Source organism: Sebastes fasciatus, chromosome 7, assembly GCF_043250625.1.
Source record: "Sebastes fasciatus isolate fSebFas1 chromosome 7, fSebFas1.pri, whole genome shotgun sequence".
Taxonomy (NCBI): Eukaryota; Metazoa; Chordata; class Actinopteri; order Perciformes; family Sebastidae; genus Sebastes; species Sebastes fasciatus.
The window spans coordinates 4,300,666-4,327,372 of NC_133801.1; the positions used below are offsets into that span (position 1 = coordinate 4,300,666).

The 26,707-nt window shown below is 37.5% G+C and overlaps 1 protein-coding gene and 5 non-coding genes across 8 annotated transcripts; 3 read left to right on the plus strand and 3 right to left on the minus strand.

Annotated features, from left to right (window-relative positions):
- Positions 1 to 1,059: 1,059 nt before the first annotated feature.
- Positions 1,060 to 25,123, plus strand: LOC141771147 (calpain-9). Of its 3 annotated transcripts, XR_012594679.1 has the most exons (21): positions 1,060 to 1,338; positions 4,789 to 4,858; positions 6,597 to 6,715; positions 6,909 to 7,042; positions 8,632 to 8,803; positions 8,988 to 9,059; positions 10,198 to 10,289; positions 10,860 to 10,934; positions 11,675 to 11,826; positions 13,535 to 13,692; positions 13,781 to 13,989; positions 15,237 to 15,279; positions 16,619 to 16,693; positions 17,468 to 17,528; positions 19,243 to 19,307; positions 21,496 to 21,564; positions 22,016 to 22,094; positions 22,517 to 22,633; positions 23,513 to 23,571; positions 23,887 to 24,345; positions 24,431 to 25,123. XR_012594679.1 is itself a non-coding variant. In XM_074641103.1 (20 exons), exons 1-20 carry the CDS (start codon positions 1,111 to 1,113, stop codon positions 23,911 to 23,913), a joined length of 2,076 nt encoding a protein of 691 aa, XP_074497204.1. In that variant the 5' UTR covers positions 1,060 to 1,110; the 3' UTR covers positions 23,914 to 25,123. The 3 variants fall into 3 exon arrangements, 2 of the variants coding, with proteins under 2 accessions (XP_074497204.1, XP_074497205.1); XM_074641103.1 differs by having other exon boundaries at positions 23,887 to 25,123; XM_074641104.1 differs by having other exon boundaries at positions 1,159 to 1,338; positions 21,493 to 21,564; positions 23,887 to 25,123.
- trnak-uuu (transfer RNA lysine (anticodon UUU)) lies at positions 15,721 to 15,793 on the plus strand. The gene has a single exon. It is a non-coding gene; the product is annotated as a tRNA-Lys (tRNA).
- On the minus strand, positions 16,348 to 16,420 carry trnak-uuu (transfer RNA lysine (anticodon UUU)). The gene has a single exon. It is a non-coding gene; the product is annotated as a tRNA-Lys (tRNA).
- On the plus strand, positions 19,634 to 19,706 carry trnak-uuu (transfer RNA lysine (anticodon UUU)). Its single transcript has one exon. It is a non-coding gene; the product is annotated as a tRNA-Lys (tRNA).
- On the minus strand, positions 20,010 to 20,082 carry trnak-uuu (transfer RNA lysine (anticodon UUU)). The gene has a single exon. It is a non-coding gene; the product is annotated as a tRNA-Lys (tRNA).
- trnak-uuu (transfer RNA lysine (anticodon UUU)) lies at positions 20,573 to 20,645 on the minus strand. The gene has a single exon. It is a non-coding gene; the product is annotated as a tRNA-Lys (tRNA).
- Positions 25,124 to 26,707: the final 1,584 nt, after the last annotated feature.

The following is a 26,707-nucleotide window of genomic DNA, read 5'->3' on the forward strand; positions in this document are numbered from 1 at the left end:
GTAAACTCATGACTTTATTCTCATAATAATACAACTTTTTTTCTCATAAACCTATAACTTTACTCTCGTAATATTATGACTTTTTTTTCTTGTAAACTTATGACTTTATTCTCATAATATTATGACTTTATTCTCATATTATGACTTTTTCTCGTAAACCTATAACTTTATTCTCATAATAATTCAACTTTTTTCACGTAAACTTATGACTTTATTCTCATATCACAACTTTTTTTCTCGTAAACCTATAACTTTATACTCATAATAATACAACTTTTTTCTTGTAAACTTCTGACTTTATTCTCATAATATTACGAAATTTTCTTGTAAACTTATGATTTTATTATCATAACAATACCACTTTTTCTTGTAAACTTATGACTTTGTTATCATAATATTACGACATTTTTCTCGTAAACTTCTTATTTTATTCACATAATATCACAACTTTTTTTCTCGTCAACCTACAACTTTACTATCGTAATATTATGACTTTTTTTCTCATAAAGTTATGACTTTATTTTCGAATTTACGACTTTTTCTTGTAAACTTATGACTTTATTCTCACAATATTACGACCTTTTCTTGTAAACTTATGACTTTATTCTCATATCACAACTTTTTTTCTCGTAAACCTATAACTTTATTCTCGTAATAATACAACTTTTTTTCTCATAAACCTATAACTTTACTCTCGTAATATTATGACTTTATTCTCGTAATATTATAACTTTACTCTCGTAATATTATGACTTTATTCTCGTAATATTATAACTTTACTCTCGTAATATTATGACTTTATTCTCGTAATATTATAACTTTACTCTCGTAATATTATGACTTTATTCTCAAATTATTTTCCTCAATGTGGCCCTAATACTCCGTGGTATTAAATAGATCATAGGCTACTAAACTGAACATGTAGGAGTGCCTGGTTGTCAGGGTAAACCCTGCAGCAGTGACGTCATGTGCACCTCCCGCCCAGGTGAGCGTCTCTACCTGCGTGTCTCTCCTACCTGTAGGAGGAGTGGCTTCTGCTTCTGAGTGTTTGTTGTGTTTCTATATAGAAGTCTTCAGCTCCGTTCAGAGCTCATATCTGGTGTTTTTATCATGATCAAGTCGTTGAGTGTGTCGTCTGAAGGCTCCCTGCCTTCAGACTGTTCTGATGAGCTGCTCGGATCTCAGTCCCGCCGCTGGCTGGCCGACCTGATGACCGGAGACATGGCTCCGGAGAGCGGGGACGTGCAGCAGGTCGGCCGGGACGGACTGTTCGTGGACTACCACTTCCCTCTGGGGGAGCTGGAGATGCAGCCAGGGGTCGAGTGGAAACGACCTAAGGTACAGCAAAGATTGACACTAATATATATATATTTTATACTAGGCTATATTTCTACTTTACTTCATTTGGAGGGAAATATTTAACTTTTTACTTATAAGTTCCTTTGCAGATTCACATTAATTAAACAAAATATAAAATCAATAAATAAATTATGATGTAATGTTATAGATAGATAAACTGGGGGTGGAAATTCACAAGCTACCCAACTAGTAATTAGCTACACCTTTACCAGCTGATGAACACATTAATGCATCAATAATTATAATCTAGTAATTATATATATATATATATAAAAAAGTTGTGATATTATGTGAATAAAATAAGAAGTTTACGAGAAAAAAGTCGTATTGTTACGAGAATAAAGTCATAAATTTACGAGAAACAAGTTGTAATATTATGAAAATAAAGTCATAAGTTTACGAGAAAAAAGTCTCAATATTATATATTTATTTAATTTATATATATTTATTTATTTATTTTATTATATATATATATATATATATATATTTATTTATTTAAAAATTTTTATTTATTTAATTTTTTATTTATTTATTTTGCACAATTTAAGACTATACAACATAACAAAAAAAATAACGATATAGAGTGCAGGAAGAGGCAAAAAACCCACTGGGCTTATCTGAAGCCTCCACCCAGAGACAAGATTAATATAAAGAAATAAGATTAATATAAAGAAATAAAAATATGATTCTGCATAATGACTACTTTTACTTGTGGTACTTTAAGTATATTTTAAAGCCAGTACTTTTTATTTATTTTTACTGTGTTTTTTAATCTTTCTTTTTATTGTTTCCTTAGGAAAAATGACTACAACAACCTAAACCATAACAAATAAAATAATATGTACATATAATAACAGATCACAGTAACTTTAAATTGAAAAGAGGAGAAAAAATATGGCAGTAATAATAATAATAGCAATAAAATAAAACAGAACAGAACAAATAAATACAAAAAAATAAAAATATAATACATTATTTTTTTAATTTAAAATAATAATAAATAAATAAACTAAATTCACGATCAAGCTGTTGATACTGACGTAACAGCCTCATAAAATCACATTTACTATCGGTGAATCACACATGGATCTTTCTGTGAATCAGACATGACATAACATTTGTAATAACCAGTTAGAGCCTTATGCCAGATGTTTCCTTGTGCCAGATGGGAACACTATTGTTTTTATGCACCAGCGTCTTATAATAAACACAAACAGGGTAATGAGAGGGAAAGAAAGATGTCATCCCAGTTTCCATTAATACACTCAGTAGTGGAGGAAGTATTCAGATCATTTACTTCAGTAAAATTACTATTACCACTCTGTGAAAATACTCCACTACAAATACAAGTTGCATTCAAACCGTTACTTAAGTAAAAGTCAAAGTATTATCAGCAAAATGTACTTAAAGTATGAAAAGTAAGTAAGTAAGTAAGTACTCATTATGCAGTAAGTGTTTCACTATTCTATCTGATGTTTCTGGATTAATATTACTGCTGCGTTAATGTGTATGTTGCATTTGACCTCCTTTATGTCCTGTTGGCTAGTTTAATCTACAGCAATGCATCATGGTCTATAAAATCATCATGTTTTTGTAGCGTTGCTGTCCTGTTCGAGCCACGTATCTCTAAAAAGTCAGCCTGTTTTCAGCTTTGTGATGATGCATTTTCCAGCTGATCCGAGAGGCTTTTTAAAGAGTTTATTTAGCTTCAGAAGTAGAGCTGTCAATCGATTAAAATAGTTAATCACAATTAGTTGTATGATTGTCTATAGATAATCAGGATTAATCATCAAAAAATATGCTCAGATCATAACTTGCTTGCCCCAATAGGATTACATTACAGCCCTTAATCAAACATTCTCCAATATGTGAGTTACACTTTGCCTTCAGGTGCTACTTGATACCATCACATACAGCCTCTTCTTTCATTAATTTAGTGTAAAACTAAATATCCGAGCAAATAATATGTGCAGAGCTTCCTGCCCACCTCGTGTCATCGACAGCTGGCAGGTCTCCCTTTAATGTCGTCTGTCACATCCTGATCGGTGTTTGATTAGTTCCACCTGATGATGTTTGCACCTGGAGAACTGACTGATGGGCGTTGATTGTTCTTTCAGTTGTAATGGCTGTGATTTCTGTATGTAATTGTGTGTGCGTGCGATTTTGCACAAAAACAAACATTAGGTAATGATGACAGAGCAGTTCAGGTCAACCACATCCAACAGGATGTGTACAAAATACACTCAGTTTATTATGACTGTAAATAACACTCTCATACAACAGCCTTGCAATAAATCGGTCAGTGTATCTTTTGGTCATTCGATTTTCATTTCACTAACTGATATTAAAAAACTAAAAAATAAGTGGTTATTTGATTTTCATTTTAAAATACAAAAATTATATTTGAAATACAACTCGCTTTTCTTTATCAGGGTCTAAACGGGATGAACTAACTTTAAAAAATGGGTTGATTTTCATTTTATATTTTAAAAAAAACAAAAAAATAATCACTGGAAGACAGAGACGAAAAAACGCCCCGTTTTTTTTCATATTCTGCGACCGGAAGTTGCCATTTACAAAGTAAGAGCGCATATGAGGACGGTGCTGTGACATGTCTTCTTCCCTGAGACACACTCTCTTAATGTTTCAACGTACTGATCCATGTCTATCACCTTCAGTTTCACAGCAGCACTGTGCTTTTTTTCTCTCGTACTCATCACCGTCCTCACACGCGCTTTTACTTTGTAAATGGCAACTTCCGGTCGCAGAATATGAAAAAACGGGGCGTTTTTTCGTTTCTGTGTTCTAGTGATTTCATTTTTTGTCCTTAGAAATAGAAAATGAAAATCAACCCGTTTTTTTAAGTTTGGTTCATCCCTTTTTGACCCTGATAAAGAAAAACGTCTTGTATTTCAATTTTATTTTTTTGTATTTTGAAACGAAAATCAAATAACCACTTATTTTTAGTTTTTTAATATCCGTTAGTGAAAGGAAAATTGAATGACAAAAAGATACACTGATCTAAATCCTTCATGAAGGTTATAATGTGTTTCAGAGAGGTTGTGGTTTATCGTGCTGTTTCTGATTGTTTCTACTAACTTGAGACGATCATATAGAAATTATTTATCGTACATCTACAAAAATTATACATTTCAAACACTTTGCACAGAGACAAAACTAATATCAACCTTGCCATCTGACTCTGGGTAAGACGGCTGAAATACTCCTTCAGATATTGTGCCAAATTTATGCCGCATTGCTTTGATACCAGCTACCAGATTATGCTTTAATAATAAACTGCCACTCCCTTTCATGGTGCTGTTCACACAAGCTGAATCCTGTTTTATTTGTCATGACTTGACAGTTTCCTCTTCCTCCTCCTCCTCCTCTTTTTGTTCAACCAATCATCAAACTCCTTCCTGTTTCCAGGAGATCTGTTCGTCTCCTCAGTTCATAGTGAACGGAGCTACGCGCCTGGACGTCCGCCAGGGAAAACTCAGTAAGTAGACAGATGTTACACAACACAGTGTGTTCAGACACGATGACTCCACGAACACGATACACACTTTTCCCACAAGACAGTCGAGTAAAAAACATTAACTTTGAAGTACGTAATAAATCATTATTTATGCATTGGTATTTTTTTTAAAGGTGGATAAACTTGATATATAGAAATATCAACAGGCAAACTGAGGTCAGGAGAGTTTACCCTCCAGCACATCAACCTGGGGCCAGCTGCATAAAAATAGTCTTCAATATAACTTAAATTTACCTGTTGCATAAAGATTCCCTATAATGTAAGACTGACTTATATAGCCTGTCGCACATACTGCTATGCATGCACCAAGTATGGGAGAAAATAACCGAGGAGGTAAACAGCATAAATCCAACAGTCGTTAGAACCGTTAACAATGTTCAGAAACAATTCAAGAATATGATACAAAAATCCCCAAAAGTAATGGATAAACAGATAACACATAATGAAACTTTAAATCCAAAGTATCGCAATCACAAACAGTATTTTAACACTAAGTAGGATTATATTAGTGTGTGTGTGTGAAGTAGCAGCATTTGTCAGCTATTAAAGAGTTTGACAATCAGCTCTCTGATGTGAGTTTTCAAAGCAACATAACGCAGCTCCAAAGAGGCCACGCCATCTGTGACGGATCCACCGGTGCATGAATAAAACCTGATGCAGGGTGACAGCTGCTACCGACTGGTGTTATTCAACCTGATAAATGACGTGAAGAGCAGACTGTGATGGGGAATGAGTCAGGAAGCAGTAGGCTATACTAAACTGCCCCAAACCGACAGGTGTATCATCAGAACGGGTTACTGGATGTTTCATATTTTGTTGCAGTACCTTTGTTAGCCTTTGGCATCAAAACCGACTGGCCAGCTCCCTTTGTACAGCCATGGTCCCAACTTGTTATACAACAATTTTGTTAGGAATTTCTGTATTTGTACATTGTTGTGACCAACGTTAGTGACCTGACCTTTATGAGAGCCTGAGGACCAACCAGGTTGAACCTGCTCTTCCTCCACGAATACACGGCAGAGAACAAACCCAGGTGTTTGATAGTCCAGGCCTCCAACCATAACAAACAAGTCATTCCTTTTATGCAGCAACATTTCTGACCCCATGAATTACTACTAATTACTAAGGCTGTCAATCAATTCAAATATTTAATTGCAATTAATCCCATGATTGTCCATAGTTGTTATCTGTTCAAAATGTATCTTTAAAGGGAGATTAGTCAAGTATTTAATACTCTTATCAACATGGGAGTGGGCAAAAATGCTGCTTTATGCAAATGTATGTATATATTTATTATTGGAAATCAATTAACAACACAAAACAATGACAGATATTGTCCAGAAACCCTCACAGGTACTGCATTTAGCATAAAACAATATGCTCAAATCATAACATGGCAAACTGCAGCCCAACAGGCAACAACAGCTGTCAGTGTGTCAGTGTGCTGACTTGACTATGACTTGCCCCAAACTGCATGTGATTATCATAAAGTGGGCATATCTGTAAAGGGGAGACTCGTGGGTACACATAGAACCCATTTTCCAAAGATCGATTGCGTTAAAGAAATTAGTGGCGTTAAAACAAATGTGTGTTAACGCGTTATTATCGCGTTACCTTTGACAGGCCTAGTTGAAATGCAAACTTTGAAGGATGCACCCTCCTTATAACCTGACCTGCTTGTCAACCCTCCTGTCCTCAGATGACTGCTGGTTACTTTCTGCTATCGCGTCTCTCTCCGTGCATCGCTCCCTGCTCAAGAAGGTCATGCCTCTAGGACAGAGCTTCCAAGACGGATACAGCGGCTGCTTCTCCTTCAGGGTAAATACCTGAACGCTGCCTAACATGCATGTTGTCTGTGCAGCACGGCAGAGTCTCAAGAAGCCAGTATTTAACTGCAGTTGTAGTGTTAAATAATCAAAGACAACGACAAAAGAGAAACTGACATAAAGGAAAGGATATAAGCCTTTTTATGTTCTTTGTAAAAACCACCACTCCCTCTGTCTCTCTGTAGTTCTGGCAGTACGGTCAGTGGGAGGAGGTGAGGATAGACGACTTGTTGCTGACTCAGGACAACAAACTGATCTACCTCAACTCCCCAGAAAAACACGAGTTCTGGAGCTCCCTGCTGGAGAAGGCCTACGCCAAGTGAGTCTCCGTCAATCAGTGTGTGTTTGTGTGTCGGTAGAAATCATTACCTCATTTGGATGCAACTGCAGAATATGGTTAACCTTGTGAGAATAATAACATCCCATGAATTGTGACACTTTCTCCCCATGGGCACCTCGAAGATATTTAATTTTGAAACTAAACACAAATAAGTGCTTCTAATGTTTTTCTTTTTGTGAACCCTTTGACATTTCGTCGGGCACTGCGATCAGGACAAAAATATTCACTTGTGCACAAGAAATCTAAAATCAAATAATGCCTCGTACACACTGCACGAGAATCAAGCCGATTTTAGGCCCGATTCTCCCCTCCCGACAATCGTCAGCAATACCCTGATTGATTGATGGTTCTAAAGATTATCTTTCCAGATGTTCCTGTGGTGTGATCTGTGTATGTTAAGAGTGTTTTTTACATCCCCCGATCGGCTCGGAAGTTCATCCTGGCTGTACCGATTTCAAATCGTAAATATCAAACATGTTAAATATTTACAATCGGATCTCCTGTTGTGTGTGGGGAGCCCCGAGAACAGACGATCGTCGTTCACCATGTTTGTTTACACAAATGTTTGTAATGTTTTTTTTTAGTCGAGACTGTTGTTGTTCATGAATGAAACTGTTAGTGTGTGTTGTGCTGTTTTGTCCAGAAAGTTGCTTTCCACACACTATAGGAACAAAACTCTTAAATTGAATATAACATGTCGTTATGTGTGGGTTCTCTCACATTTTACACATCTGCTAAGATCTGATAAATCTTTTAGTTTGGGCCAGCCTTAACGGGATGCTGTCCATATAGTTTCACACTGCGTGTTCTGACCTGTAGGGCAGAGATTTAATCTGCCTGTTACAGATGTTTCATAATTTATGTTCATTTGCAAAAAGTCCATGTTTAGTAGCTTTTTTTATTTGATATTGTCACTTCATCCAATTCCAGGTAGCACTAAAATCTACTGTATAACCATAAATGACAAATATGGAAACACATACATGTTTTCACAGATGTTTTGCATGTAAAACAGTTATATGTCTGTGGAGTCTTTCTTAGTGACTGTGCGGTTCTCTTACCTGTCTGTAATTGAAAACCTCTTACATATCTCCCTTGTCGATCGGCGCCTGTTTGAAAATGCCTTCGGATATGGATATTCATCACTTTATTCAACCAGCTGTTCTGTCTAGCTGCTTCGCTGTCTGACTCAAGATTTAATGTTGCATATCTTGCCTGTCTGTCAGCATTTCTCCTCAATTGATCATCTGGATTCCCAGGTTTCACAATTTTAAAAAGTTTTATCAGAATTGTCAAAATGAGCCAAAAACTTGTCACAAAAATAAAAGTGTTCATCCGGTCTCTTCTGTGAGGCTTTAGAGCAAACTGTGCAGTGTTAAATCATCCTGAAGTCCTTTCATCTCTACATACGTTTCCCTTTCTAATTGTACTTGGACGTTATGTGTTGTTCACCTGTTTACCTGTTTTCTTATGTCTCTCACAAGACTTGTACTGCTCAATAAGACCTTGTTTGTCTGTTTACAACCTTGAATCTGATGTTTTTGTCCTCTCTGTGTCTTTTGTCCCAGGCTGAAAGGTGGCTACAGAGCTCTGGACATGGGCTTCCCTCATGAGGCCATGGTCGACATGACGGGTGGCGTGGCTGAGGTTGTGAAAATCGCCTCGCTGCCCAGAAAGCTGCCGGCCTTCCTCAAACACCTGCTGGCTAAAGGAGCGCTCATCAACTGTGCCAACTGCCAGGTACGCGGAGGAGGTTAGAGGGGCGTGACGGGGGCAGGATTTGACTTGTTAGGTCTAGTTTAAATCCCCTGGACCTGCTGGGAAACACCGGAGCAGAACGTGTTCTCATAGAAGGTTTATTTGTATGGGATGAGTCACATTGTCCTTCTGTCCTGACTGTGGGTGGATGTTTTTTTCCCTTCAGGGTCCTCTGGAGCAAAGAGATGAACTGGGCATCATGTTCAGACATGCCTACTCTCTGACTGCAGTAGAGCAGGTAAATAAAGTTAACATTCTTATTTTGAGAGCTTGACTTGACCTAAAACAAAATAACCACCGATGGTAATTGCTTCACATCAAGTCCAAATATACTATTATTATATTATATATAAAGGCAATCTTGGCAGCAGCATGCTTTGGATATGTTTTTTTGGCAAAAGTCTGATCAGAACCCGGATTTTGGGATCTGAATTTCAAGCTGCAATAAAAGATGCACATCCTCCATTTAAAGAACTTAAAGGGATAGTTTGGGTGTTTTGAAGTGGGGTTGCATGAGGTGCTTATCCATAGTCAGTGTATTACCTACAGTAGATGACGGTCAGGACAGGAGTAGCAGCACGGGAGCAAAGCAATGCACTGCTGTGGACGGGGGCAGCAGCAAAACAACACCTAAAGAAATCCTTATCAAGTGGACGCTATATTTAGAATATTTTCACTGGTTTACCTTTCCGTGAGACAGATATACTGTCTATGTTTCCGACGGGGAACTGAAGCCGTTCTCTATGCTCTCGCCAAAGCAACAAGACTCCATTGGAAAAAAACAGTAATTTTACCTTGAAGAACACAGGGGTTGCTGGTCTACCGCTGCCTCAGTCGGTTTGTTTATGTTAATGTGTGACTTTGGTTAGTTCGGATTCACCAAAGTCACACAATAACACAAACTAATCAACCGACTGAGGCAGCGGTAGACCAGCAACTCCCGTGTGCTGCGAGGTAAAATTACAGGTTTATTCAATGGAGTCTGGTGGCTTTGGCGAGAACATAGATGGATCAAACTGCATCAGTTCCCTGTCTGAAAGGGCTGTCTCACGGCGAGGTAAAGCACTGAAAATATCCTAAATATAGCGAACACTTAAACTGATCATTTTTTTAGGTGTCAAAAATCTGTTTTGCTGCTGCCCCCGTCCACAGCAGTACGTTGCTTTGCTCCCGTGCTGGTGCTCCTGTCTGTTTCTCCAAACTCTACTGTAGGTAAATCTACTGTATGTAATACACTGACTATGGATCAGTACCTCATACAACCCCACTTCAAAACACCTGAACTATCCCTTTAAGTTCTTTAAATGGAGGATGCATTCATCATGGCCTGTTCTTCTCACTGCTTTTCTTTCTGCCTGTTTGTCCTCCTCTGCCAGGTGGAGACGGCGAACGGTGCCGTGGATTTGGTACGAATCCTCAACCCCTGGGGCAACACAGAGTGGGAGGGGCCTTGGAGTGACTTGCAAGGGTTGGTACACACAGGTTTTCAATTTGTTTTGTAACTGTTACATGAAAATGTATTAATGAAGATGTTAACTTAACAACATTAATAGAATTTCTCCCTTTGAAACTACATGAATTTGTTTGTTTGTTTTGCATCCGTCTGCCTGTCTCAGTCCAAGTGGAACAAAACCTGATTACAATCTAGATATAGGAATACAAATATTAATAAAATCAAATATATTCGCCTTCCCATGAGATCAGGTTGGTGATGGATAAAAAGCTTATAAACAGGAAGCAAGATAGATATTGTTTCTCATGTTTCTCACCTCTTCTCTGTTTTACACAAAACAATATTGATAGTCATCTTTGGATAAAAATTCAGAAGTAATTAATGCATATTAACTGATATAGCTCCATTTATCTGTATTTACATACCTTGTAATCAAGAATATGTCTAAAAGAAAGACACAAATATGAACATATTTCCCTTACACCTGTTTTTTTCCCTGAGGGAGTGGTAACATTTTGAAATACATATTTTCCATGTTTATTTTGTGTATGAATATAAAAGTCTTCCCTCTCTATCTCTGTGCAGTCCAGAGTGGAGCACAGTGAGCGTCGAGGAGCAGAAAAGACTGGGCAGAGTCAGACGGGAGGACGGGGAGTTCTGGTGAGTTTGAACGTCTCTCTGTGACGTAGATGACTCTGGCTGTCCGCCTTCTGCAAACATGAAACAAAACACACTGCGAGTCTGAACCGCAGTGTGTTTACACAAAGAAAACAAGCCGGCTCATCCGTGACGTTACTTTCTCGCATGCACACATGCTTCTGTTATTCATTTGTCAAAGAAAAGAAAGGCAGGCACTGTGACATTGTGACTGATGATGATATGGACAATGTTTTCATTGCAGCTTTCTTTATAAACTGGAGTTAGAGATGAAATTATTTTAAAAGAAATATGTGAACAGCTTCATTAGATAATACATTTATTAGCTAAACATTTATTAACTATTGCATAAATTATTAGCTATTTATTTTCGTCCTTGAGCGTTACTTGGTGACAGTTCTGAGAATAACTAAAGCCAGCTAACACAAGGTTAGCCTGTTTTAAAGTTTATTGTGTGTATTTCTTCTAAGGCTGTCAAAGTCAACGCGATAATAATGCGTTAACTAGCTAGAGTGAAGATACTGACATCATATGAAACTACAAATGTCATACATACAATATCTGTCATTGTTTTGTGTTGTTCATTGATTTTCAATAATAAATATATACATACATTTGCATAAAGCAGCGTATTTGTCCACTCCCATGTTGATAAGAGTATTAAATACTTGACATATCTCCCTTTAAGGTTCATTTTGAACAGATAAAAAATGCTCACCATAATCAACTCACCTCTCCATCAGGATGTTGGTGTCAGACTTCCGACAGCACTTTGAGTTGATGGAGGTGTGTCACCTGACTGAAGCTCTCAGCGAAGGAGTGCATCCGTGGTGCTGCATAATGCATCATGGGAACTGGGTCCCGCGCATCACAGCAGGAGGCTCTCCCCAAGGAGGTAAGACACATGATGAAACATGGTGAAACATGTCTGTGTTGTTATTGTTCTGTGTATGGTAACTTGTGTAACTCTCAAACTGTGACCATTATGAAAGAAATGACAGCCAAACAGAGTCGATCAGAAATGATAAATTACTGTGAGGACAGTATTTCTCAGCAGGGTGATGAGAAGCATGTGTTGTTGTCCTAATAATTGATTTGGGCCACTGGTGAAATTAGCATTTTAGCTAAGCCCAGTATATTTACTGCAACGTGTTTATCACCCTTTAAATAATATAAGATATGTGAGCCACTATAGTGCAGGTAATTATGTTGTCCCTGTTTTTTGGTTCAAACAGACTCCTGTTCATTATTTGCATAACAGCGTTCACTTGGAAAAGCCCTGCTGCTTTGGTCTGTTTGTACGAGGTTAATGATCCGTTGTGCTTTAGGATTAGTTGTCAACACATCAAGCTGAGACACGTTTTTATACGTACCAAAGTGGTGCCACGGTACAACAGTCTGTCTGTGTAGGTGTGGTCGGATTTAACTTTCACTTATGGCAAATCTTCTCTTCTCTTACTGAGTCGCACCACACCACTGAAAATGAGCAACAACCCAACTTACAGCACATTTGGCACATGAACATTGGTTTCAAGTTTCAACTTATTTATTCTGTGCACAATAATTACAGAGAAAACGTGAGAAATCTTAGATCGCAGACTCCCTCTATTACTGATCATACAAATATGTGTAAAAAGAAAATCGTGCAAGTAAAGATCATCTTGACTTGCCACCCAAAAAATCTGTGTTAGTGTACGCTATATTTAGAATATTTTCACCAGACTACCTCGCTGTCAGGCAGCCCTTTACGACGGGGAACTGAAGCCGTTATCTCTGCTCTCGCCAAAGCAACGAAACATTGACAAAAACACCCAGTAATTTTACCTTGAAGAACACAGCAGTTGCTGGTCTACCGCTGCCTCGGTCGGTTAGTTTGTTTGTGTTATTGTGTGACTTTGGTGAATCTGAACTGACCAAAGTAACACAAACAAACAAATAAACAAACATGCAGCGGTAGACCAGCAACTCCTGAGTTCTTCGAGGTAAAATTACATGTTTTTTCAATGGAGTCCGGTGGCTTTAGCGAGAGCATAGATAACGGCTTCAGTTCCCCGTCAGAAAGGGCTGTCTGACGGCGGTGAAAATATTCTAAATATAGCAAAACACTTCAATTGATATTGATTTTTTTAGGTGCTGCCCCCATCCACAGCAGTACATTGCTTTGCTTTGGTGTGCTGACCGTCATCTACTGTAGGTAATACACTGACTATGGATCAGTACCTCAAACAACCGCACTTCAAAACACCTGAACTATCCCTTTAAGTTTAAAAGTTTAAACTTCCTGTTCTGACTGCGTCACATTAGTTTTAGGATCAGACAAAAACGTCCCGACCTAAAAGAGTTTTATTGACAACATAAATATACTGGAGTCCAGTTCATTGTTTGCCATCCAGATGTGACGTTGATCTCGGAGGATGAGATGGAATTGTTTGACTGTTCTGTCAACTTTAAGATCAGATTTGATTGTTCCGCAGCCCAATGCACAAGTGTTAACGTGACTCTGACAGAGTATAAGTCTGTACCTTCACATAGAAGATGGTCACCCACACGAGGAGCTTTACTTGTCTTTTTAATCATAGTAACTCCTACATGCATGTTTCCAGGTTTGTTCTGGCAGAACCCTCAGTTCTACTTCAGCCTGACGGAGGTGGACAGCGGCTCAGCCAACTCCAAGGAGAAATGCTCCTTCATTTTGGCTTTGATGCAGAAACACCAGAGACGTCGGGGCATTAACCTTGCTTTAGCCCTGCATGTTTACTCGGTACACACACACAGTATATATGTATATGTATTATCTCAGTAGTTTGTATATCCATGTATGGTATTATAAGTGTGTTCTGTCTCTCCAGGCCCATCCTAAGAACACTTACCTGTCGCCTGAGGAATTGAGTGCGCTCCGCCCGGTCCTCCGCAGCCCTCATTACTCCTCACGCCGGGAGGTTGTCCTTCGCGGCTCCCTTCCACCGGGTCACTACATCATCGTCCCTTCAACCGCAGAGTCCAATCAGCAGGGAGCGTTCCTCCTGCGCGTGCTGACAGAGCAGGGCAACGCTGCCACGTGAGTCATGAATCAATCTGCTGCAGACAGAGTTTAGAAAATAAAAAAAATACCATCAAACTGTGTGTTTCAAGTGCAAAAAGACGGTCTCCAAACTGATGAGATGAAGAAACCTCTGAGGGCTCGTTATCACTGAGGGAAGTTTGAGGTTACATGCTGTATTACAGAGTCCCATTTTCTATCAATGAGTAAACAACAACTCCTGACTAAGTGACATATTTTATTGATATTTAATATTATATTCAATGCATATTAACAATAACAGTACAGAACCGATAAACTGTACAATTAACCTGAATAGTAAACGCAATAACAGGAGGAAGTTTGTGTAAAACGAGCCATTTGGATGAATTTTGGGCAGATTATTTCCTGTGAATATTCAATCAGAGACGAGTTTTCCTCTTATTTTTAGGAACTTTTAATAGAATTCTTTGTCTGTATTGTGTATTTTTTTTTATTCTTAACACTCATGCCTACTTAATAGGCTTCTTTTTCGATAAATTCAGTGTTTTATTAGTCGAAATCTTGGTATTTGCAACCAGAAGTGACACGAGAGGGTGGAGCTAAGTACAACCAAACGCTGAATAAGACATTTTTAGGCGACCAAAATTTTTACAATTAACTTTCATGAACTGAGATCACACGGTGAAAGAGTTAAAGTTGTAAGACGAAAACACGGACAACTCCCAGACCGGACAACGCCGTGGTAGCGACCTGTCAATCACAAGGTAGCCCCGCCCTAAAGCATCCCCTGCTTTATGGTCTATTTGACTCTAAATGGAACCATAATTTACTAAATGAACATCATGCTGTATTGAAGAAGACTTGAAACTAGCGATTGAGACCATAAACTCATGTTTACAATGTTTACTGAGGTAATAAATCAAGTGAGAAGTAGGCTCATTTTCTCATAGACTTCTATACAACCAGACTTCTTTTAGCAACCAGAGGAGTCGCCCCCTGCTGGCTGTTAGAAAGAATGCACGTTTAAAACACGTCAGCATTGGCTTCACTTTTCAGACAGGGATGTTGGCAACCAGTGGCTTAAATCAATATTCAAAAATGTATAACTTGTTGTCATAATAGAGTGCACTCTGCAGGCCAAGTGAGATGAACTTGCATTATATTTAACACAGCGTGTTCGAGTCGACAGTTCATTAATCAGCCATGATGATGATAGAGCTGTTGGGACTTTAGCATTTGTGATTATAAATTCTAATTATGTTTTCATTTTATTTTTCTTCCAGTCCAGCCCAAAAACCACCACAAGAGATCTCTTCAGTAACAGAGGTAGGAGACAAATCAGTCACTAAAAATAACTGAATATTCAGCTGGTGAAGTAGACCAGGCTTTAAACTAAATTCACCAGTGTTGGAGATAAAAGTCAGAAGTTACTGTGTGAGAGAGTCTCAGTAAAGCCTCGATAGCTCAGTCGGGGTAGCGACTCATTTCTCAAGTAGTCTGTTGATGCAAACATTAAATAGAAGATCCACTGAGAGCTGAGCATATTTTCTTAAAGTACTTTGATTTCTGGTGAATTAACAATCGGACACTTTTGCTCAAGTATTGAACCTTAAAACTCTCTTGCCTGACATGTTTTATTGATCATGTTAAAGCTGTTATGTAGATCAATATGTTAAAATATTGATACCATGGTCGAGGTTTGAAGACAGTATAAGAGTAATAGTACACTCTGATTCTTTCTTTATACTGTAAGACACTGTAAATAGAGCCTGGATAGCTCAGTCGGTAGAGCATCAGACTTTTAATCTGAGGGTCCAGGGTTCAAGTCCCTGTTCAGGCGATACCAGTTTTAAAATACTAGAAGCAGATGACGACAACAATCAGTTGTCATCATTCAGTTACATTCAATCATTCGGCTACTAAAACTGGAGTTTGATTACACACAGAACTAAATGAGAAACGATACGCACTTCACTCTAGTAGTAATAATAAACAAATGCTGCAATGCAGATATCAAACTGAACTGTATACGTATAGTTTCAGTGTTTGTGTCATACAGTTTGTTACATACAGTATAGTGATATGTCGTCTTCACAGCAGCCGTTTTGTCATGTCATTGCACATTAATTATGTCTCTGATCCATTGAGGTGTGCCCGGGCCTTTACTTGGTATTGTGCAGGCTGGCTGTGACAATGATAATTAATGAATTTGATCAATGTGTTTGTCCTGCAATGACGTATCAAAATCATTCTGCAGAAACTGTTTATTATAACTACTAGAGTGAAGTGCGTACTGTTGTATCATTTAGTTCTGTAGGTAATTAAACTCTAGTTTTAACAGCTGAATGGATTTCCTGTTGTTGCCGTCTGCTTCTAGTGTTTTAAAACTGGTATCGCCTGAACAGGGACTTGAACCCTGGACCCTCAGATTAAAAGTCTGATGCTCTACCGACTGAGCTATCCAGGCTCTATTCACAATATTTTCCATTAAAAACAAAGAATCGTAGTGTACTATCACTCAGCTACAGTCTTCAAGCCTCTCAATATTTTTTGATATGTTAATGTTCAAAAACATTAAAAGAAGCTGCACTATATGGCTAAAAAGTTGTTCAGTAGAGATTTGTTTGTGAAAGTAAAGTCTTGTTTCTGTATTTTCGTCCTGCAGCTTTCATTTCCTCACCAGGCTGCTCTTCCTTCGCCTAAATCTGTCAAACAACTGTTCAGGAAGCACTGCAACAAGGTGAGATTTACTCGCACACGGCTGCCGTACATCCAAGGTTCGAACTTTTAAAGGTGCAACGTGGATGTTTGCAACGCTGGAAAAACACATTTGTGGTGTTTTTTTGGCACATTTGACTACGCAGAGCCAAACCATGCCGCGCTGATTAGCATTCCCATTACCAGTTTAAATGCGTCAAATCACGCCCGACCCACCTCCAAGCGTTGTGACGTCTCACAGACCGCGGCCAACCGAAGATGATCCCCCCCACAGTTGAAAAATACCCTTTAAGTTGCTGCTGAAAATGAAAACCCAACATTTCCTGATTTTGCTGCTTCATATTTAAAGCTTTTAAATAACAAAATAACTTTTATTGTGAAGAATTTATAGGAAATGAAATGTGTTTATCGTTGTATTACAGCCGCTCCTTTTACCACCGATCACAGCCCGCTGCTTTTAAATCGACTTGAGACCAGCGCCCTCGTCAATTAAAGACACGCCTTAGGGCGGGTAACCCTGTAATGGAGATACAAATCAGTGCCGTGCTGGGCTGACGCGCCAAGTCTAACCGGGACAAGCCAAGCCAGCACATGTGTATGGGAAAGTCCTATTGTTCCCACACAGTTTAGACAACCCCGCCCTCCTGCTGCTCCCTGCAGGTTAATACAGATACTAAAGGTTACATGTAATTACTGGTTTAAACCACAGGCTGTAAGGAGCTGTATGTTCTGAATGTAGATGTGAGAAGAGGAGTATGTTACGTTGACCCTTATGTTCCCTGCTTTGTGTCTTCAGAAAGGACTTTGCAAACCAGTGCACCTCCACAACCTGCTGACGGAGGTCATACAAGGAGGAGGTCAGTGATTCTCTCTGTCTGCTCTCGTGGGCGGATCGATCGACCTGCTCTGTCTTGTTTCTTTCAAAAGAAAATGTTTTGCAATTAATTTAATGATGGTGGGAACAAGTTACACGTCAACCTTGATGTTGTTTTTGTGTACAAAACAGCAACGAAAGATTCTCTCAGGAAACACAATTACGTCTATAGTGGTTACGTCTTTTGATTTAAGCATCAAATGTTCATCTGGAATGACTCTTGTGGATCCAATGAGCCCAACTGTATTCATGTGTGATGATGTTAGGAGACATTTCATTGTAGTGAGACCATTTTTTAAACTTGACCTCACTGTATAAAATGACCTGTGGTGACCTCTAGGATAATCACAGCCTCATGAAACTTTACAGCCACAAACTAGAGACCTAGAGCATTCAGAGGATGGATGGGTCAGACTAGAGACCTAGAGCATTCAGAGGATGGATGGATCAAACTAGAGACCTAGAGCATTCAGAGGATGGATGGATCAAACTAGAGACCTAGAGCATTCAGAGGATGGATGGATCAAACTAGAGACCTAGATCATTCAGAGGATGGATGGATCAGACTAGAGACCTAGAGCATTCAGAGGATGGATGGATCAGACTAGAGACCTAGAGCATTCAGAGGATGGATGGATCAGACTAGAGACCTAGAGCATTCAGAGGATGGATGGATCAGACTAGAGACCTAGAGCATTCAGAGGATGGATGGATCAGACTAAAGACCTAGAGCATTCAGAGGATGGATGGATCAAACTAGAGACCTAGAGCATTCAGAGGATGGATGGATCAAACTAAAGACCTAGAGCATTCAGAGGATGGATGGATCAAACTAGAGACCTAGAGCATTCAGAGGATGGATGGATCAGACTAGAGACCTAGAGCATTCAGAGGATGGATGGATCAAACTAGAGACCTAGAGCATTCAGAGGATGGATGGATCAAACTAGAGACCTAGAGCATTCAGAGGATGGATGGCTTTCCTAGCTAGATTGACAATGAGGGGGTTTCTGAGCAGTTTACACAGCAGAAGTGCTCACCATCCAATCGCCGAAAAATGCAATTCTTGCAGAAATCTCAAAACATTTTTGAAACCAAATCACAGCATGGCTTTTTCTATGGTGTTCCTCAAGGTCTTGGTGTCTTAATGTGGAATTTTGGAGGGATTATTGATAATTTTTATCAATTCTCGAGTGGTAAAGAATGGTTAAATTTAGCACCAAATCTACGTAACAAATATCAACCCCAAAAATTGCTGCAACAACTTATGAGACATAATAGAGCATGGAGATAACCATCACATACTTCTATCATAATGTTCTTAACCCTTACACACTTTCACAATTAATTAATTAATGTTTATTTCTGATTTATGACTAGAACAACTTGACACACAGTGCTGAGCTGCATCTCCAATTAATCTTCAGGTTCCCAGCTTTCAGATTATGTACACCACTTCTATGTGACATCTAGTGTTGATCTTCTATCTCCCCCTAAAGACCCCTTGTACCCCCCTAAAAACAGACAGAAACAGGTCTATTGTGGGTCTCATAGAGATAAGTAATTTGGCCTTGTTTGTACGAGCTGGGATCCACACCCACCTCTACTGAAACCCGCTATTAGAGGCTCATTAACATAACAATGTGTAATGCCTGCATGTTAAAATGTCCACTGATGATCTCATTTGTTGTGCTCAGTGTTGGCCGGCAGTGAGAAGTACTTGGAACTGGAGCACTGCAAGAGCCTGGTGGTCCTCATGGATGTATCCTTGAATATCATGTCTATTATCTGTATTATATCTGTCTGTCATTATCTATCTATTATATCTGAACGAGCACACTCGGTATCAGAAATAAAAAAAAAAAATGTTTTTAAAATATCACATTTCAGTATTAGCAGACAGATGACCCGACCACGAGTGAAGAACTGATAAAAAATAAATTCAGAACAGAAATGTCTTATTGATCATGTTAAAGCTGTGATGTAGCTCTATATGTTTTTAAACTATTAATACCACAGTAGAGGAACAATAGGAGAGTAATAGTACACTGTAATTCTTTATTCTTACTGTAAAACACTGTAAATAGAGCCTGGATAGCTCAGTCGGTAGAGCATCAGACTTTTAATCTGAGGGTCCAGGGTTCAAGTCCCTGTTCAGGCGAGACAAGTTTTAAGATAATAGGAGCAGACGACGTCGACAACAGGAAATTATCCAACAGCCAAATCTTAGGTTTAAATCGTAGACTGTATATATGAAGGAGATGTAGTTTCTGAAGCTTTGAGTTGGGAATTTTGTCTGTCATGGTTTTTTTTATGGCTATATTGCAGTATTTGTTTATTATTAGTAATAGTATGTTGTCCGTACTGTTTATCATTTACTGCTGTATGTATTTAAACTCCAGTTTTAGCTCCTGAATGATTTTCCTGTTGTTATTGTCTGCTTCTAGTATTTTAAAACTGGTATCGCCTGAACAGGGACTTGAACCCTGGACCCTCAGATTAAAAGTCTGATGCTCTACCGACTGAGCTATCCAGGCTCTATTCATCACATATTAGAGTAAAAAAAAGAATTACATTGTATTATTACTCTGCTACAAGTCCCTGTTCAGGCGATATCAGTTTTAAAATACTAGAAGCAGACGGCAACAACAGGAAAATCATTCAGCAGGAAATCTTAGGTTTAAATCATAGACTATGAAGGAGATGTAGTCACCGATTAGTTTGTGGATTATGGTTCTGAAGCTTTGAGTTTGGTAGTTTGTACATCATCTGTTTTTTTTAACATCTATATTGCAGTATTTTTTATTATTAAAAGTGTGTTATCCGTACTTTTTATCATTTAGTTCTGTATGTAATTAAGCTCCAGTTTAAACTAACTACCCAACTCAAAGCTTCAGAAACTAAATCCACAAACCATCTGTGACTACGTCTCCTTCATATATACAGTCTATGATTTAAACCTAAGATTTAGCTGCTGAATGATTTTCTTGTTGTTATCGTCTGCTTCTAGTATTTTAAAACTGGTATCGCCTGAACAGGGACTTGAACCCTGGACCCTCAGATTAAAAGTCTGATGCTCTACCGACTGAGCTATCCAGGCTCTATTTATAGCATTTTACAGTAAAAACAAAGAATAACAGTGAACAACAACAAACCTCTGTGAAAATTCAATATTCTTTTAGAACATATTGATGTTTAAAAAACTCTTTTTGGTGATCCTCACCAAATGAGTTGATTGATTGGATCAATATTTTCGAAACATATGCATGAAGTACAGAACTTGTGTACTCAGTTACTTTCCACCACTACCTGCCTACCTAGGAAAAAATGTTGGTGAATACTGTTTCTCTGCAAAAGAGCACTGACAGGTGTTTCTATTATTTTGTCCACCCCTTTTTACATCATTGAGGTTAAGCTAAATAACAGAAACACCTCTCTGTGTAATGCAGTACAATTCTACTATATTTATTATTTATTTGTATATTTATTTATATTTTCTATTATTATTATTATTATTATTATTATTATTATTATTATTATTATTATGTAGTTATTGAACTAACTTATCAACATTGTTATTATCAATATATATTTATGCATTTATTTATTATTTATAGTTATATTTATTATTTATATTTAAATGCTCGTTATTATTATTATTATTTATTTATTTAGTTTTGAACTTACTTATCATCATTATTATTATTGCCATTTATGTACGCATTTATTTCTAATTCATAGTTATATTTAATATGCATATACTTATTATTATTATTATTATTATTATGAACTTATTGAAATGATTTATTAACATTATTATTATTATTACCATTTATTTATTAGTTTCTCTCCTCCTCTTCCTCCTCCTATATCATTTGTCACCTGTTTGTCAGTGTTGAGGGTTGTTGGTGTTTGTCTGGTTTTGTTCCTTGACCTCAGTGTTTCAGCAGGACCAAGGCAACGCTCGGCTGAGCTGGCCAGAGTTCCAGAGTCTGTGGGATAAGATCAGGAGGTGGACGGTAAGATCATCAACACATCAGTAATGAGAACAACACTGTCACAAATACTCCGTTTCACTGGGGAATACGTCACAGTGCAGAAGTACAGAAGCTGCTGACTTGGGCCAGTTAATGGACTTGGATAGTTGTAGGCTGATTGTTTGTCTTTTAGCAAGTCTCTTGCGTACCACCAGAGGTACGTGTACCACAGTTTAGTCCACTGCAGTAGTGAGTATTGCATGGCAACAGCATTTTAAGTTTAAACTCATCATACTGATAAAAACATCCAGATTTTACTCTCATGTTGCTCAGAATTGTAATTGTAGCATACTTTCTTTTTATTTCATCATGAATTTCATCAGTAGGACAAAATCCTTTCCTTCAGAAGTCTGTCCATTACTGAGCATTATGTAATGAGTAAAATAAGAAGACATTATGTCAGTTTATATGCAGTTTTTTCATGTTTTTTCAGGATATCTTCCTGGTGTTTGACAAGAACAACACAAAGCTCCTGGAGTATAAAGAGGTCACCCCCGCTCTGAAGGCAGCAGGTAGGACTGAGGACACACAGACGCATAAATAGATTCACATTTAATACATTTATCAGCTGCATCTATGGTTCATGTGTAACACGTGTACAGCCGTGTAATGCTCCGTCAGGGGAAACTCATCCGACCAGCAGAGGGAGCCAGGCCTCCTCTCTGTTCCTCTTCTTCTCTGCTTTTTAACATAGTTTGTTCTCAAAGGTGGAAGTAACTCGTTATATTAATCTGACTTCATTTGCTTATAGATAAATGTCACATTTATCATTGAATTATTAGATCAAGAATCATATTTTTGGTGTCATCATAGTTTCAAATACAGTTCAGACATTAATAACATCTTCTTCCAAACTGACTGCACATACATCATGTTGAATAAAGTGTTTGTTGTTCTGAGCTGTGTTTGTTGGTCTGGCGTGTCTCTGCTGCAGGCATCCAGGTGGATGATTTGATAATACAGCTGGTTGGACTGAGATACACGGAGCCGGACATGACCATCAGTTACCCCGGCTTCCTGTACCTGCTGATGAAACTGGAGAGCATGATCCGTAAGGGAGGGACATGGGGAGGGAGTTACAGTTTTCATGAAATCCTATGCTATGTCATGTTTGCATCCAAAATAATGCTGGTAATTTTCACTACGAGGCCGGCATGTATAGGGAGTTTGTATTTACAGCAATGATGTGATGCCGAAATCAAAAATAAATAAATTAATATGTCATTAAATGTACCAAAAATGATATAAAAAAATAATGAATTGATAAAATATGACATAAATTGATATTTCTGTTTTAATTTATTTATTATTAATTCATTATTTACTATTTTTAATTATTGTATTTAATTATTTAATAATTATTTTAATTTTAAATAATTATTTATTTATTGTTATTTATTTATATTTATTATTTTTATTTTTGCATTTATTTAAAAAAAATTGAAATGCATTTGTTTATTTTAATGAATATATCTATGCACTCTGATGCCGATCAACCAATAGGTGAAACGTTGACCCCATGACACACTTTGAATGGCAGCCCCCTTTTTTGCATAATGAAAAATAAATGCTAAATAAATACATTTTTAAAAATAATAAAAATAAGAAGTAATATGTGTCTCCCCGAATGTTGAAACGGATCCCACGCCCTTAACTACAATGTAATTTAAACAATCTGATCGTTATACATTTAAACTGCAATACATTGATCTATAAAGTTCAATCAGGTGACAAAACTAACATTCAGGTTTCACCTGGAAACAGTGATTTGAAAAAACTTGACATAGTTAGAAAAGCTTCTCAAAAATCCATTTAGTGTCCTAAAACTAATGCAAGACGTCTCGACACACCTGGTGCTACAGGCAGGAAAAAATAGAAATATTTGCCATCACAGTTCATGTTTCTCAATAATCTTTGTCCTCTTTTGCAGACAAATTTCATGCGTTCGACATGGTGGGAATGGGAAGTGTAACTGTGAGCTACAGACAGGTAAGAACATGGACTTATATCGGCACTGACTCCTTCCTCTTTCTCTGCTTTAAATACTTTGAATGAAGAATTGAAAGAAATACAAAAATAGAGGTAGCAGGTGTGATATTTATTTTACTGTCTGAATATAAATGACTTTAATATTTACACCTCCGTTTGGCAGCTTCTTTATTCAGATGTGAAAATAAAGTAACTAACGCAAGCTTTTGTGGCAGGAGATTTATAACTTTTGAACGGTTGTGTGTATATTAATGTTCGTCATTAAACCAGGTGAGTTTCAACTAAATGTTTTTTCTGTTCTCTGATTGGCTCCAGTGGCTCCAAATGACCATGTACAACTGACCCGGTCCACTCAGACGGATTCTGATTTTCATGCATGATTTAAATGTGTTTAATCGTCAGATGTTTGAAAGTAGATGTGCTGTACAGTTCAATGATATAGAAACATGTAGCAAACTAAGACTTCATATGCCATTCATATTTCCTCTTGTATGTCGTCATCATATAGTCAAACAGTAACAATGGAAACACCTTTACCAACTCTCTTCAGTCATGGAAAAACCCGGGGTCAAAGGTCAAAACAAGGAAAAGTGAAGCTTATGATTCACTGCGTTGGGGGACACTTCATCAAAGGTCACCTCAATGATTTCATGAATGAAACTTTAACATGTTGCCTCTCCCCCCGCCCCCCTCCGGTCTAATATGAAAATTACCAGCGGCGTAAAATAATAAGTAGAGAAAACGTGATGTAGTGCCCTCTAGGGTGCCCTTCCAGTAGAGAAAACATGATGTAGTGCCCTCTAGGGTGCCTTTCCAGTGTAGAAAACGTGATAAAGTGCCCTTTAGCGTGCCCTCCCAGTAGAGAAAACGTGATGAAGTGCCCTCTAGGGTGCCCTTCCAGTAGAGAAAACGAGATGTAGTGCCCTCTAGGGGGCCCTTCCAGTAAAGAAAACATGATAAAGTGCACTTTAGGGTGTCCTTTAATGGAGAAAACGTGATCTAGTGCCCTCTAGGGTATCCTTCCAGTAGAGAAAACATGATGTAGTGCCCTCTAGCGTGCCCTTTAATGGAGAAAACGTGATGAAGTATCCTCTAGGGTGCCCTTCCAGTAGATAAAACGGGATAAAGTGCCCTTTAGCGTGTCCTTCAATGGAGAAAACGTGATGAAGTGCCCTCTAGGGTGCCCTTAATATTGAGAATGTGCGATTCAGTGCCATATACACTACATGCTAGAAAACTCTCTGCACGCTGGTACCCTTGCCCCCGGTCACCCCTCAGACAGCCCGAGTCCGCCACTGCCCTTTAATCATGACACATTATTGTGTGTATTATTTTCACACCAACACATTTATTAGTTGATTTCTCATTTAGTTGACTAATCATTTCATCATCCTCCACTATGCATTTCTTTACTGTAGTAATGACTTAAATGCCTTAAAGCAGTAAAATCCATTTATTTACTGGATGGATGTCGTGTACATGGTTGTAAAAAAATTTATATAAAGTGGTTTTGAACTTTTTGGGTTTTGTTTCAATAAAGAATATAGAAAGAGTCAAAGTCTGTGGAGTCCATCTTCTTCAGTTGGTTTCAAGGCTACCAACGGGATATGTAAAGGTGAAAGACAATTAATTAAGTAGAATGAAATGTGCTCACTTTACTTTGGTAGCACTTAAAAGTTGATTAAAACGGACTATTTAATATTTGATGAAATATATTTCTTATTTTTGTTTTTATGTTTTTGTAAGAAAACCTGAATCTGGTTTATTGCCAAGTAAGCTTTCATAAACAAGGAATTTGCTTTGGTGCAATGGTGCATAACATAAACATAGTATTTTATTTCATTTTTATTTAACCCTTTTTTAGCCAGGGACCGAGGTCTCATTTTTGATGGTACGATACATTAAAAACAAAAGCAAGTATTACAAAAATCAAGAAAGATAAATACAGAATAACAAAACAATAAAGATATGAAAATATTATAAAAAAATATGTACAAGAAACCTAAATATAGAATAGAAGAAAATACAATAAAATACAATACAAATATGAACAATTAATATATATATATGTAATAAAAGAAAAAAAATGCTATAAAAATATGTACAAGAAACAAAAATATATGGATAGAAGAAAAGTACATTAAAAATGTAAATATTAAATGTGCTGTCCTCTGGTTGTGTCTGAACTTCTTTAAAACATTAGAGCTCTGTCATCAGTGGTGGAAAGTAACTAAGTACATTTACTCAACTACTGAACTTAAGTACAAATTCAAGGTACTTATATTTTACTTGAGTATTTCCCTTTTATGCTATACTTTCTACGTCTACTACATCTCAGAGGTAAATATTGTACTCAAATTAATCTTCAGCTTTCAGATGATGTACACCACTGCTATGTGACATCTACTGCTGACCTGCTATTGCCCCCTAAAGACGCCCTGGACCCCCCTAAAAAGGACAAAAACAGGTCTATTGTGGGTCTTAATAAAAATCAAAACAATCCATTCATAAGTCCTGTGAATGAGCCCAGACTCAGACAGACCAATCACAGAGTTGTTCGCACTATATGGTGGTCCTGTTACAGTCTACTATATGCAGCAGTGATGCTAATGGACCAGGACAGCCTGAGCATGACCTACTTCTGTAGGTGGGACAGACAGTCACCCTCCGTGTAATGGATGATTCTCTGTTTTTATCATCGGTCCTCTGGGTCAGTGGCTCTCTATAACGGTTCATCATGACCTCTGGATGCTTCACAGCCTTGATGTGAATCAACCACTGAAGATTGATTCTCCCTTTTCAGCTTGTTTAATTTTTTATTATCAGAGGAGGACGAGACAGTAGACACTTATTACACTGCAAAATATCAAATCTTAACAAGTATATTTATCTAATTACCAGGCAAAATGTCTCATAACACTTAGGCCTGATATATATGGAGGACGGAAGCTGCCAAAATAAATAAAACAAATAAAATAAATAAAATAAATATAAAATAATATTATAAATATACAATAAATATAATTAATTATAATAATAATAATAAATGTAAAATAATAAATATACAATAAATATAATAAATGATAATAATATATGATATAAAGAAATAATATTTGACACGATAAATTAATATGCC